The sequence below is a fragment of the Hemiscyllium ocellatum genome, chromosome 9 (assembly GCF_020745735.1).
Source record: "Hemiscyllium ocellatum isolate sHemOce1 chromosome 9, sHemOce1.pat.X.cur, whole genome shotgun sequence".
Classification (NCBI taxonomy): Eukaryota; Metazoa; Chordata; class Chondrichthyes; order Orectolobiformes; family Hemiscylliidae; genus Hemiscyllium; species Hemiscyllium ocellatum.
Window position 1 is genome coordinate 49,484,612 of NC_083409.1, and position 13,775 is coordinate 49,498,386.

A 13,775-nucleotide genomic window follows, 5' to 3' on the forward strand; every position below is an offset into this window, starting at 1 on the left:
AAATACACTCTGGGAATCTGTGGAAGATCTTGCCCTTTAGCATGATGTGTTCATCACCATTTATCTGTTTCAACCACTTTTGAGTTCAGGTTAGCATTGTTGGCTGGAAGTCTTTTGTATTGCACTTTCTTGGTAAATTGTTAATCACTTATCAAGATGTAGTGCAGCTTAGTATCAGTAAGCAAGCAGAAGCATTAACGAACAGCTCAACCTCACAACTTGTATAATAGTTACTAGAAGTTATGGTATGTTGACTGACTGCAATGAAAACATAGTAGAAGCATTATACTTTCCTCCCTCACTTCTCTCCCACCTGCTGAAATCAAGGATCAACACTCTTACTCAAACTCATTTGTTCCTTAAATCTGATTTCCTTCCATCCCTCACTCTCTTCTTTGTAGTTGAAGTCTTAAAGTTTTTGAATCTGTAGTTTGACACTAACCTATAATTTCTCCCATACTTCCCATCACAACCTTAATTTCTGGCTTCTTGATTTACTTTGTCTTCTGTGTTAAGTTGCACCATAGGTTTAAAGCTTCGTTCAAAATCTCGAATATAATAAAATCTACACTGCAGCGTAAGACCCAATGATTTAGGCCAATACTAAACCCTTCCTGAGAGTTTCCTAAGTCCCAGAGGCCCAAAACAATCCAGTCTGGGGGGAAAAAAAAGCAGTTGAACAGCAGAGTTGCTCACTTGCGGTGCAAATGCACTCAGGATTTTTTCTTTCCCATGTGGTATAGATAAATTTACATGTCCACCTGACAAATTTGGCTGTGACAGTAACAGATGTCTCCCAGTGTCGTGGCAGTGCGATGGTGAGAAGGACTGTGAAAGTGGAGCCGACGAGTTGAATTGTACAGATGGTGAGTGTAAGAAATACCATCTTGTGAATTTTGGTTGAGGCTGTGGCCCTAAACCCTTGCCTTGTTTCTGCTGGTAGACTATACATTAATGAGTATACAAGGACTGAGCCGTACACACCAGAAGATTCCACGTGTGTTTGGCAGTGCTGAGTTTGGCCATCCAAGCAGAAATCAGCTGGCTCCTTGTACTAAGGAGAAGGTTCTTGCTCTCAGTGATGCCAAGTGGAGGGGGAGCATGCTTTGACCTCAGGTTGAGTTTTGACTGAAGGAGCCTTGGTGGACTCATTCCAGGAGGGCAGCTGGCAGCTTGGAAAATATCAACCGAGTAAGACTCAGTAAGCTTCTGAAGAATACAATTAGAAAAACATAATTTTTAATGAAGTAAATAATAGATAATACTTTGTGTCTTAATATGTTTTTGCAGCTATTTATTTAATTGTGCCTTTATTCAGGTCTAACAGATGGTTGATTAGCTTGTTGCAGAACTGTTTCACCTTTGAGATATCTTTTTTGAATGATTCACTGAAAGAAAGTGATTTATTAAATCAATTAGTTTTGCCTAATTGTATTTCCCATGATTCCGCAGTGCTAATTTACAGGTCCGAGATAATTTCTCTCTCTGACATTATTGTCTCTCCCATGGGTATGTCCAGAATCACTCAGGAGTCATTAAACTGTAAGCATTGCCATGCAGGTGTTCATGTTTGATTGATGCCAGTGGGACAGCAGTTGGCTTCAACAACTGGATTAGCTGATTCTGGAACGGCGATCCATATTGATTACTATCCAGGGGTTTGTGCTACAAATTGTATGTGCAGACTCCAAGTGAGGAGAAGATTAGATTCAACAGTTCAGTAGCTGCCAGCAGTCTGGTTTGAACACTCTAGATAAATGCCCCTCTCAGGGAATACTTAAGAGAGCATGTGACTGCTGGGCCCATTTCTTCAGCATCGTTCAATGCATTCAGAAGAGGAGAGGACAAATTTTGAAAGTTGTCATAATTTTTGAAAAGCTTCCTTTTAGTGGCATGCTAAGCTTGACCAATGTGTTTACTCTCTCTTCTGCCCTCCTTCTTTCTTGGCATTCTCCACCCTCTTCCCACCACCCCTCTCCCCCACTAGATCCGAAGACCTGCCCAAACAATGAATTCCAATGTGCCAATGATAAATGCATTGCCATGACTTTCGTGTGTGACGGTGATGACGACTGTGGGGATGGTACAGAGGAGCTGCACTGTCTTCCGCCCACCTGTGGACCCCATCAGTTCCAATGCAACAACTCCATGTGCATCCCCTTGCTATGGGCCTGTGACAATGACCCAGACTGCACTGACCGATCGGACGAAAGTGTGGAGAGATGTGGCCACAAGGCAGTGCCTGCAAGTGCCTGCTCAGCGAATGAATTTCAGTGCAACAATGGCGAGTGCATCCACCTGAACTGGAAATGTGATGGAGGCATAGACTGCAAAGACAAAACGGATGAAACTGACTGCCGTAGGTGTTCTCTTACATTTGGCAAAATACATCTGCTCGAAAGCATTCTTTTAGTTTTTTATTAGTTGCATTTAGTGAGATGGGTGAGTAATTGTTTTTGTATTTATGTTGAAAGGAATTTTTACAATGGTAGTGACATGTAGAACCTACCACAGAAAGAACTATAGGCTTTCAAGAAGGAAGTCTTCGATTAAAGATATGAGTGGCCTGCTATGACTAGGAGAAAGTGAGGACTGCAGATGCTGGAGATCAGATTTGAGAGTTGGTGCTGGAAAAGCACAACAGGTCAGGCAGCATCCTGATGAAGGGCTTATGACTGAAACGTTGATTCTCCTGCTCCTCGGATGTTCTCTGACCTGCTGTGCTTTTCCAGCACCACACTCTCAACTGTATTTACATGACACCTATGCTATAGTAAAGCATCTCAAGGTATTCATTTTGAATGTTATTAATCCAACATTTGGCACTGTACTTTTGAAAAAGATACAAGGTAAGTGATCAAAAGCTTGATCAACACAGTAATACATAAGAAGTGCATTGTACAGAAATGAAAGAGCAGTTGAGCAGCTAGGGGATAAGAATCCATTGATTTGGTCCCAGATAACTGAGGAATGACTGCCACTGGTCCAATGGTTAATTTGGGGAGGTCAGAATTGGAGAAGCACAGATCTCAGAAGGTTCTGGTTTGGAAGAGGTTGTAGAGATGGGGAGGGTCAAAGCCAAGATTGGTTTGCTGCAGTATTGTTAAACTGGAACCTCATTGAGTACAATTGCTGGGTGAATGGGAATTGGCACCAGTGATGATCAGGGCAGCAGAAATTTGAGTTCTAGTTTACAGAGAGGTTAATATTGGAAGTTGGCCAAGATAGCACTTTATTATTAAATCCCGAGTTCACAAAAGTATGAATGAGGGTTTCTGCAGCAAATAAACTAAAGTAGGAGCAGATATTGGTGGCTTTTGAGGTGTAAGCAGAGTCATGGTGATGTAGCAGATGTGGGATTGGTGTTCACCACAGGGTTAAACAGGGCTCCAACATTATAAATCGTCCAGTTGCACGTCAAGACAATGACCAAGAGACGTTTTGGAGTGAATAGCTTGTGATTGGAGTTTGTGTCAGCACCAATAACAATGTTTGGCCTTCCAGGGCTGAATATCAGACAAGTACTTATTCAGGTGGTGTTAGTGACGTCAGCTCAATTTTGCATTATCATGGATTTGCAGCCTGATTTTCTTTATGAGGGCACAGCATGTTGAGCATTATTACGAACAGAGGGAGGCTGTTCAGCTCATCGAGCCCATGCCAGTTTTCTGAAGGACTATTTAGTCTTTTCCAATTCTCTGCTCTTGTACCTATAGCTTTGCAAGCTTATTTCCTTTACTCTTAAATGTCCATCCAATTCACTTCTCAAATCATATACTGTTACCCAGGCAACAAGTTCGAGGCCATATTTGCTCATTGGGTTCAATCAAAATTCCTCTTATCCTTGCCAACTCCTGTATTTTTTTGTCCAAAATGCTAAGTCTGTGTCCCCAATCCTTGTACCATCAGCTAAAGGCAAAAGGTTTCCTTGTTAACTTTTCTAAGTCTGTTATAATTAAGCATATTTTTTCATCAAATCTCCCTTCAATCTCCTCCAGCTCAGGGCTGGTGAGATGGAGTCCAAGCTGTCGATATTGTGATACATCAGGGAGTGGGAGAGGTACTTGGACACTTTCAGGAGGCAATCACACCCCTTAGATAATTACCCCATCAAACTTGGTCTGTAGTCAGGGACAGGACGGTGTGATTGTGATTGAGACAGGTACAAGGGTCCAGAATTGAGCTTTGGAGGAGCCTTGGCCAGTGCCCTTGTCCAATAGGGATTGTTGTGGTGTGGATGAGTAAACAGACAGCATGGTCAGTGAATGTAATGACTACAGCATCATTGTTCAGAATACCTGTCAAGTGGTTGGAGGGGGGTGGGGGGGGAGGGGTGAGGGTGGTAGGTAGACAAAAGGAAATGTAAGAGTAAACGGGGATAGGGGAATAGATATTGCTGCCTACCTTGCACCAAGGTTCAAGACAGCTGTTCTGGCCTGAGAATGGAACCAGGAGTGGGAGGGAAAGGGTCCAGTTGTTATGGTCGACAGAAGTACCAGTGACATTGGTAGGATAGGAAAGAGGTTTTGCTGAGGGATTGAGCAGTTCAGGACGACATTTTCAAAAGTGGAATCACAGAGATAATAAACTCGACATAATTACTACCTGAGCCATGTGCTCAAATGGCATGTGTAGCCTGTATTACCTGGGGAGTTATGGACTTTAGGCAACCACATGGCCAGGCAGTGCATCCACCTACAGAAACATGAGCTCCGGGTTTTGGAGCTTGACTGCCACCTGGAGACACTCTGCCACATCCCAAGGCTGAGAGTTACATGGATAGCACCTTCAGGAAGATGGCGCACTGCAGCCTGGGGGAAGGAAAAGGATGACCAGCCTTTTCCAAGGGAACACAGAACGTTTCAGTGAATGGGCAAAAACTTGGCAGATGGAGTTTAATGTAGGGAAGTGTGTGATCATACACTTTTGGTTGGAAAAATCAAAAGGCAGACTATTATTTAACAGAGAAAGACTCCAATAAAGTGCAACACCAAGAATTCCAGGTAACCTTGTGCATGAAAGAAAATGTTGTGATATCCTGGGCCCTGGTACCAGGGAGGCAACGTACTGTCCTGGAGTCACATTGACAGTCACTGAACCATCTGTCTATTTCCCTGCTTAATGAATCCCTTCTCACTATTGTACAGCTAATGTTACAACTACAGCTGAGCCACTTACTGTCTTAGCACTGACAATACTCGCCTGGAGTACCAGTGCCTTCATCAGTCTCCAACATAGAAACCTGATTTGTAAACAGGATGCCAGAGGCCAGGGGACTCTTGCATTATCTGCTAGTTTCTCTTGAGTTGTCTGGCAGTCATCCACTTGCTTCTTCCAAGCTGCAGTGCGGCCACCTCTCTGAACGTGCTATCCATGTAACTCTCAACCTTGTGATGTGGCACCGTGTCTCCAGGTGGCATTCAAGCTATGAAACCCAGAGCTCACATTTCTGCAGGTGGACGCATTGCCTGGTGATGTGGTTGTCTGGGATCCTGTTAGTGTCCCTGACTTTCCATGTATTGCACGCCACACATTCCACTTGACCAGTCTGTGCTGCCATTAGTCTTACTTAGTCCTCTTGTGCTAACTTTATTTCCCTTGTCTCAATTTGCTTACTTATATTACTATAATGTATTAGTCCTGATTTGCAATTTCACTTATTCCTGCTCTTTTTCAGTAATCCCTCTTCCAATAAATATGCCATTTCTCTGATGTCGCTGTTTGTTTGTTTCTCCCCAGTCAGCAGTAACCTGAAGCTGCTGCAACTGTTAAATTGTCTCCTATCTGACTGTGAGCCAAATGATTCCCCCCTCCTCAACATACCTTCCCACTGTCTCCTTTCTCATCGCAGGCCCAACCATTCTGGGCAACAAAAAGCCACTCTTACTGCCTCCTGGCAGAGGCCTGTAACTCTCAACCTGATGAAGGGCTTTTGCCCAAAATGTTGATTCTCCTGCTCCTGGGATGCTGCCTGACCTGCTGTGCTTTTCCAGCAACCTACTCGCAACTCTGATCTCCAGCATCTGCAGTCCTCACTTTCTCCTGACAGAACCCTCAACATTTTAAAAGTACTTAGATATTCTCTTTGGGGGGAAAAAAAAGATGTGTTCACCTCTAGCTGAGCCAGCATCTACTTCTCATTTCCTATTGCTTAGATAGCTGTCAGCCGCATTGATGTGGGCCTGGAGTCACATGTTGGTCAGAGTGGATAAAAATAACAGAGGTCTTTCCCTGAAGGACATGAGTGAATCAGATGTGTTGTTATATTAATTAACAGTGGTTACATGCTCACTATTGTGTTTTAAGTATTCCACAGTTTCATTTGAATCCAACTTCCACTATCTGCCATCAGCAGAACATTAGGCTTGAGCTGTGAACTACTCATTCAGTGCAGTTACCATTATGCCACTGCCTTCCTTCAACTTCCACAACATACTAGGTGACCGAGCAAGGGCTGGAAGGTGGGATTAGTTTGAATGGCTCTTTGTTGACCAGCACTGACATGACGCTGACCAACTTCAACACTGCAGATTTCTGATGGTCATCAGATCCAACTTTTGATTGGTAGACAAGTTTTCACACTAACACTCTCTCAAGGAGTCAAGTCATTATTTAACTTCATCACATTTACCTCAATACCCTAGGTGTTCTGCATTGTTTTATTTTGTGTGTAAACAATTTGAAAAGTAACAAGAGATTTTCAATCTTTGAATTCTCTCTTAACATCAATTAAAGTTACAAAATATAAAAATAAATGTAAATTTCTGTTTTCGTTTTTAAGCAATGATGACTTGTCAACCCGATCAGTTCCAGTGCAGTGATGGGAGCTGCATCCATGGATCCAAACAGTGCAACCAAGTCTTTGACTGTCCGGACCACATTGATGAGCTTGACTGTGTGAATGGTTTGTCCTGGTCATTTTAAGACAGCAGTCAGACATTAATTTGTTAGTGCCCCTTGACTGGATTTGCTGATCTTTAATTGCATTTTTTGATGCTCAATAGTGACCCCATGCGAAGGGCTGCAGAAATTTCTGTGTAAGAGTGGAGAATGTATTGATATGGACAAAGTATGTGACTCGCATAGGGACTGCTTGGACTGGTCGGATGAGCCACTCAAAGAATGTGGTAAGGTGGATCAAGAGTGCTTTTTATGCTCATGAAATGCTCAGTACTCGCCTAATATAATTACAGAACAACCTAGATTATCCGAAAGAGTTGGGGGGGTGGGGGTATTTTGTTTGGATAATTGATCTGATCATAAACCCACAGTAATTTATGAGGGCCAATTTTCAAAATGCCTTGATTATCCAGCGTAATGCCATTTAACTGAATGCTGAGTTGCCTAATACCGTTTTTATGGGACCTTGAGATCTTGTTCGGATAATCCGAAGTTTGGATAATTGACATTCGGATAACCAAGGTTGTTCTATATGCAAAAAGCAATAGCAGAGGTAGAAGATTTTGAACAGATTGGTTAGGGCTATGTCATATCTGAAGAAATTAGACTTCCTTTAATATTACTAGGCAATGCAAGTTTTGTGCTCCCTTTGTGCTTTACTGTGAGTTTTGATCACACTGCTGTACGCGGTGTCAGTATTTTAAAACCGTACTAGAAAACAAAGCGCTATCCATTGAACACCCAGTGTCAGTATTTTAAAATGGTGACTTGCATGTATGCAGCTCCTTTCACAAGAAGGGATACCCTAATGCACTTTAAATCCAGTGAGAACCTTTTGAAATCTGGTCACTATTGCGATGAAAGAAATGTGGCAACCAATATATTAACAGCATGATCCCACAAAGCGGGCCATGAGAACGATCCGTGAGGTGTTGCTGAGGGATAAATATGAACCAGGACAGGGGGACAGAGTATGTCGGTTTTTTATGCCCATCTCAGAAGTCAGGCAGACCCTGCCATAACATTTCATCCAAAATACAATATCTCTTTGTACTGCACTGGAGTGGGGGCCTAGATTTTGTACTGTGCTCAAATCTTAGAAAAGGATCTACAACCTTCTGAGTCAGAGGTAAAAACAGCTAATGCCTTGTGCAATACCAGATCCCATAGAAGACTGGCTAGACAGAATAAAACTGCTGTGACATACCACTGCAGCTTATGGCAGCCACCAGCTTGAAGAGAATCCTATGTAATAATCCACACTGGCCTTTAAAGCTTCTCCGTAAAAAGATCAGGTCAGTGCAATTGTCTTTTGGGCCCATTGTTACGATGAACAATATGAAATGTGCCTGAGCACATTTTACTTGGGCTCCTTGTAACCACCAGCAGCATTAGATTAGATTAGATTAGATTAGATTAGATTACTTAGTGTGGAAACAGGCCCTTCGGCCCAACAAGTCCACACCGACCCGCCGAAGCGCAACCCACCCATACCCCTACATTTATCCCTTACCTAATACTACGGGCAATTTAGCATGGCCAATTCATCTGACCCGCACATCTTTGGACTGTGGGAGGAAACCGGAGCACCCGGAGGAAACCCACGCAGACACGGGGAAAACGTGCAAACTCCACACAGTCAGTCGCCTAAGTCGGGAAGGAGCATCTTTCCCTCCTTCAAGCAGTTGGCTGACAGCCTCCATTTAAACTCTCACACTGTGAATGTAGCTATCTGGATGGAGCATTGGATGACTGCTGATGTGTTTGGAACTGTACTCCAGCTCGAACTTGCAGGACAGCAACTAGCTAACTTTTTTTCAATAACATTCATTTGAAAATGTAACATTCAATCAAGCTGCTACCAGAAAACATGTTAGAAACTGTTTAGATATATACAAATATTGAAGGGAATTTAGCTGTAAGTACCTGCTCCTTTCTCATGTGCCTTTTATACCCAGATTCTGGTTCAAACAGATTTGGTTGAGGAGAAGACATGACTGTCTTCAGACTTGTCTTGCTCAGCACTCTGTTTATTACATATTAACATTAAGTGCTCTACACATGATATTCTGAGATATATCTGACTCTGACTCTACCCTTACATTGTTGAGATTATTCACTACATCTGTCTGTCTCTCTTCTAATCAATCCCTTCCCTGGTTTGACTTCAACCAAGCAGCTGACTAACCAACTCACTAGGACATGCTAACTCACTCCTCCCTCAATATGCAATTCATGCACAATAAGGAGTAGATTTGCGACATAATTGCAAGATTCTTCTAGGGTCCTAAAGCTGTGCCGTGCTGTACAACCTTTTCAAATTCAATAATCACTCCTGTTTGTCATATTCTAACTTGGTGAGAGTCTACGTGAATTTACTCAGTCTGCAGTTTAGAAAATTTCCAACTAGCGTTTTGTGATTTGAGGAGGCCAGTCGTGTCATTGATCTGATGGATGTGAACTACTTTGGTGCCTTGTTGCATTGTCTGCTTTAGGTTTAAATGAGTGCCTGACTAACAATGGTGGCTGCTCCCATACATGCAGAGACTTGAAGATTGGATATGAATGTGAATGCCCAGCTGGCTACAAACTGCTGGACACAAAGACATGTGGAGGTAATTAAAATGCAAGGCAGCTCCTTGCCTCAGTCAATCGTTTACATAAAGAGCTGACTGTCTAACACTGTTTTCAGTAATCAATACTGTTGTACAATTGGCAGAGATTTCCAAGTATTTATTGACTCTTCAAAATGCTTCTTTCAGATATAAATGAATGTGAGGATCTGGACCGATGCAGCCAGATCTGCACCAATATTAAAGGAGGCTACAAGTGCAATTGCTTCCAAGGTTATGAGATGGATCCAATGACTGAAACTTGCAAAGCAGTGGGTAAGAAGGTGGTGTCTAACACTGGGTACAATTCTATTGTCAATGGCAGTGTATGATCCTAAATGGTGACTGCTGGTAGGTAGTTTGAGCACTAGTCTGACCTTACCTTCCTCTGATGTTAACATAAATGCATTTTCCAGCAGGTATCCCCAAGTAGCAAGATCAGGAATCCCTCACTAATTATTTTTCTCTACCGTCTTGCTCCAGAAGCAGTTGAGGCCATCAGTAGTTTCTCACCTACTGTCCCAGCTGAAATTGTTTAATTCAGCACAGGCCAGAAATGGAACCAGAAACAAATCCAGAGAATGCTGGGAGCCTCAACAGAGAGAGAGAAACACTGTGAATGTTTCAAGTCCAGTAGGACTGCTGAGTTTCTCCAGCATCTTGGGTTTGTTTCAGATTTTCAGTATCCACAGTATTTTGATTTGATTTTAATGAAATCAAGCACTGCAGCTCTGTTCCACACCAGGTGGTGGCATTATACTTTTGAAGAATCCAAGATTGCAATGAGATTGGCAACTGAAATCTGAAGTATTCTGATGATGAATAGTATCTTACATTGTACCCTAAGTTCCACATCAATTTCCTGAGTTGTGAAATCAAAGTCTTCCTATTCCTCTTTGCTGATTTTTATATTTAATGTGACCACCGAGAATGAAGGTTTCAGGGATTAGCAGTTCAAAGGTAATTTGTTTCCACCAGGAGTAGGGCCCTCCTGATTTTGTGCTGAAAATATTTCTTAATTTTATCTTAATTCAGTCTCCTCTTTCACCTCGGTATGCTCAGTTGCCGGTTTCTGATGCAGCATGTTGCCAACATCATTGGTTCAATTTGCACGTCGGCTGAGACTACAATGAAGCAATCTCCTTCTCAACCTCTGCCTGAGCAGCCCTCTGGTCCCAGAAGGACTATGGCAACTTTTGTATGATTTATTTTGAAAGTCTTTTCATCAATAGCAATTAGCATTTTTTTAATGGTACCTGTTCCTTGATAAAATGGCCATTTCGGAAATGCAAAAACCATAACTGTTGACTGGAGACGCGCTGGGGAGATTTACTGCAAGTGTCATAGCTTTGCTGGGCCTTTTCAAGAAAGGAGAAATACAGTGAGGGAATTCCGAAAGTTTAAACTGAGTTAGCCACCGCCACAGAATGGAGAGGGTGCATAGGAGGACAGAAAGGGAGGATGGGCAGCTGCCTCTTGGAATGTAGAACAGCAGAATTTTACCAACAAGGACAGTCTTATGGAGGAGCGTGTATAGTGGGATGTGGCTTTTGATTTCATGCACTGGGAATAGGGAACAAGTTGAGATTGACAAGTCCAATTATGATGGACGTTTGGATAAATTGTGGGTAGTGCAACTTAAATGAAGTTGGATTTTATACAGAGCAAATCACAACAGGCATCCTCATGGCCTACTCATTTACTAACTTGTGCCAACAAAGGGCAGAATAGTGCCACATGTCAATACTCACTATGAACTGGATTAGACTTGCCCATCCTCAGTCATGCAGCTGTTTTCAGATAGCAGAAGAAATGGTCTTGCCATTAATCGTGTACTTTCTATCTGTCAATCTGCCCTGGCCCTGATCTTCCAAAATTCTGGGTAGCCAAACACTTATAAATTAGGAGCAGGAGTAGGTGATTTGGCTCCTCATGTCTGTCTGCTATTTGATAGATTCATGCCTGATCCATGCAGGGCCTCAAAATCCATCCCCTTAGGCTAAAGAGTCCATCAAGAATCTATCCAACTCAACCTGGCCCACACTGCTGTCTGGGGAACAGAATACCACCAGCTAACAACCCTCTGTGAAAGAATATGTCTCCTTATCTCCACCCTAAATGCATGTCATCTTATTTTCAAATTGTGTTCCTTTTGATCTGGTCTCTCCCGCATGGGGAAACAACCTTACAGTATCAACCTTGTCATATCCCCTCAAATGTGAACGATACAATGCCAGCAGATATGTGCTCAACCTGTCTAATGTTTGTAAGATAATCTGTTCATTCCAAGGAATCAATTGAGTAGAGCGTTATTTTATCCAAAAAATGCAGACATCCATGCTCTTCCCAGCTATTTCCCTGAGTCTCACCCATTAACTGCCCAGAAATTCAGACAGTCCAATCTCCTTATCTGATTGGTACAAAACATATGACTAATATGATTCTGGATCTTGCTCCATCCCAGAACCAGACCTTCTGGTCAGTTTGAATACTTGCAGTTTTACCTTAGGCCACCATTGGGCCTGATACATTTTGTTTAGTAATATTTTACAACTTCTCATAAAGGCAAATGGCACACAGCAGTGTGTTGCAAGATAGGTAAGAAAATTAATAAAGAATATCCAAGCTCCTATTATCCACACCCATGCTCCGACGCAGCAGCAAGAAATAGAGCTTCTAGCTGCATTAATGGTGGGTGAGTTCCATTTATTAATTAATTCTTTGTTTTATTTGCTAAATTGCTTGCTTTCTTTACAGGTACAAGTCCAGCAGTGATTTTCACCAATAGCCATGAGATTAGAATGATCAATTTGATGAAGAAAGAGTATACACGTCTTGTACCTACATTAAAGAATGTGGTGGCTCTGGATGTTGACGTTGAAGCTGGGAAGATATATTGGATTGATCTGTACTACAAAGAGATATATAGGTAAATGGTTGGTGTCTGTTTAAAAAATTGTTTATGGGGTGTGGGCGTTGCCAGAATTTATTACCCATTTCTAATTTCCTTCGATGGTGAGCTGTCTTCCTGAACTGCTGCAATCTTTGGATTTTAGGAACACCCAGTGTACTGTGAGGAAGGAACAGGATATGGATCCAAGACAGGATGCTGTGTGTTTTGGAAACAGGCTTGCAGGTGGCATTCTTCCCATGCATCGTGTCCTTCTAACTGGCAGAGGTTGTGGGTTTGGAAGGTGCTGTCAAAGGAGCCTGCAGTGCGTTTTGTAGCTGGTAGACTCTGCTGTAATGCTGCATTGGTGTTGCAGGAAGTGAATGTTGAGGGTAGTGAATGGGGTGCCAATCAAGCAGACTGCTTTAATTGAAGGCATCGAGTTGCTTGAGTGGTTTGGAGCTACACATATTTAGGCAAGTGCCAAGTATCCCATCATACTCTGACTTGTGCCTTGTAGATTAGAGAGAGCCACAGGGTGTCATGTACTCAATGCAGAGTTCCAAACATTTCACCTGCTCTTGTAGCCTTTGGTTTCACACAGTAGGTCCAATTTAGTTTCTGGTCAATGCTAGCCCCAAGATGTTGTTACTGGGGGATTCATCAATGCTAATGCCACTGAATATCTGAAAGGTGATGGTGAGATTCTACCTTGTTGAATATGATCATTGCCTGGATTTGTAAGGCAGCGAGTCTTACTTGTCTCTTATAAGCCCAACATAATGTCGTCCAGGTTTTGCTACATCTGGACATGGACTGCTTCAGTATCTGAAAAGCAGCTGCTCAAAACGTCAATTCTCCTCACTGGCTGTGCTTTTCCAGCACCACACTGTTTGATTCTGGTCAACTTGTCTGCAGAACAGCTCTCCTAACTTTGGCTCAAACCCCATTTGTTATAGAGGGAGCCTTTGCTGGGTTGACTGGGCTGGGTTTATCATTGTTATTTCCAGTGCTAAGGTTAATGTGGTGATTCATCCATTTTCATTCTGATATATTTTAGGACAGTAATATAGGCTAAAGCCAGATTATGGCATAGATTTTAAGACATCCTTGGTAAAATCCTGAATGCCCCTTCCATATCCAGTTGGCAAACTTAACAACTCTTTCGTCTATGGTTACAATGAAAGACCTGTTGCACTGCTATTCTGGAACTCTACATTTAAACTCAACAACTTACTTGAATGCCCAAACACCTACAAAGACTCAAAGAGATAAGACACAAATATTGTGGATTGGGATGAAAACTCCAAGTTAGAAAAGCACAGTTCTGGCACCAGTCTGAATCACAGATGTTGATGTTTTCTTTTGACTTC

The 13,775-nt window shown here is 42.4% G+C and overlaps 1 protein-coding gene across 6 annotated transcripts in view; it reads left to right on the forward strand.

Moving 5' to 3' along the window:
- lrp8 (low density lipoprotein receptor-related protein 8, apolipoprotein e receptor) overlaps positions 1-13,775 on the forward strand; it is a 170,055-nt gene that overhangs the window by 139,197 nt on the left and 17,083 nt on the right. For 4 of the 6 annotated variants that reach the window (XM_060830271.1, XM_060830266.1, XM_060830267.1 and 1 more), the window contains exons 4-10: positions 744-866; positions 1,988-2,359; positions 6,782-6,904; positions 7,005-7,127; positions 9,396-9,515; positions 9,663-9,788; positions 12,270-12,441. In XM_060830271.1, coding sequence (XP_060686254.1) covers positions 744-866; positions 1,988-2,359; positions 6,782-6,904; positions 7,005-7,127; positions 9,396-9,515; positions 9,663-9,788; positions 12,270-12,441 — 1,159 coding nt within the window. The remainder of the gene's footprint in view (positions 1-743; positions 867-1,987; positions 2,360-6,781; positions 6,905-7,004; positions 7,128-9,395; positions 9,516-9,662; positions 9,789-12,269; positions 12,442-13,775) is intronic. The other 2 variants (XM_060830269.1, XM_060830272.1) reach the window with 2 other exon arrangements.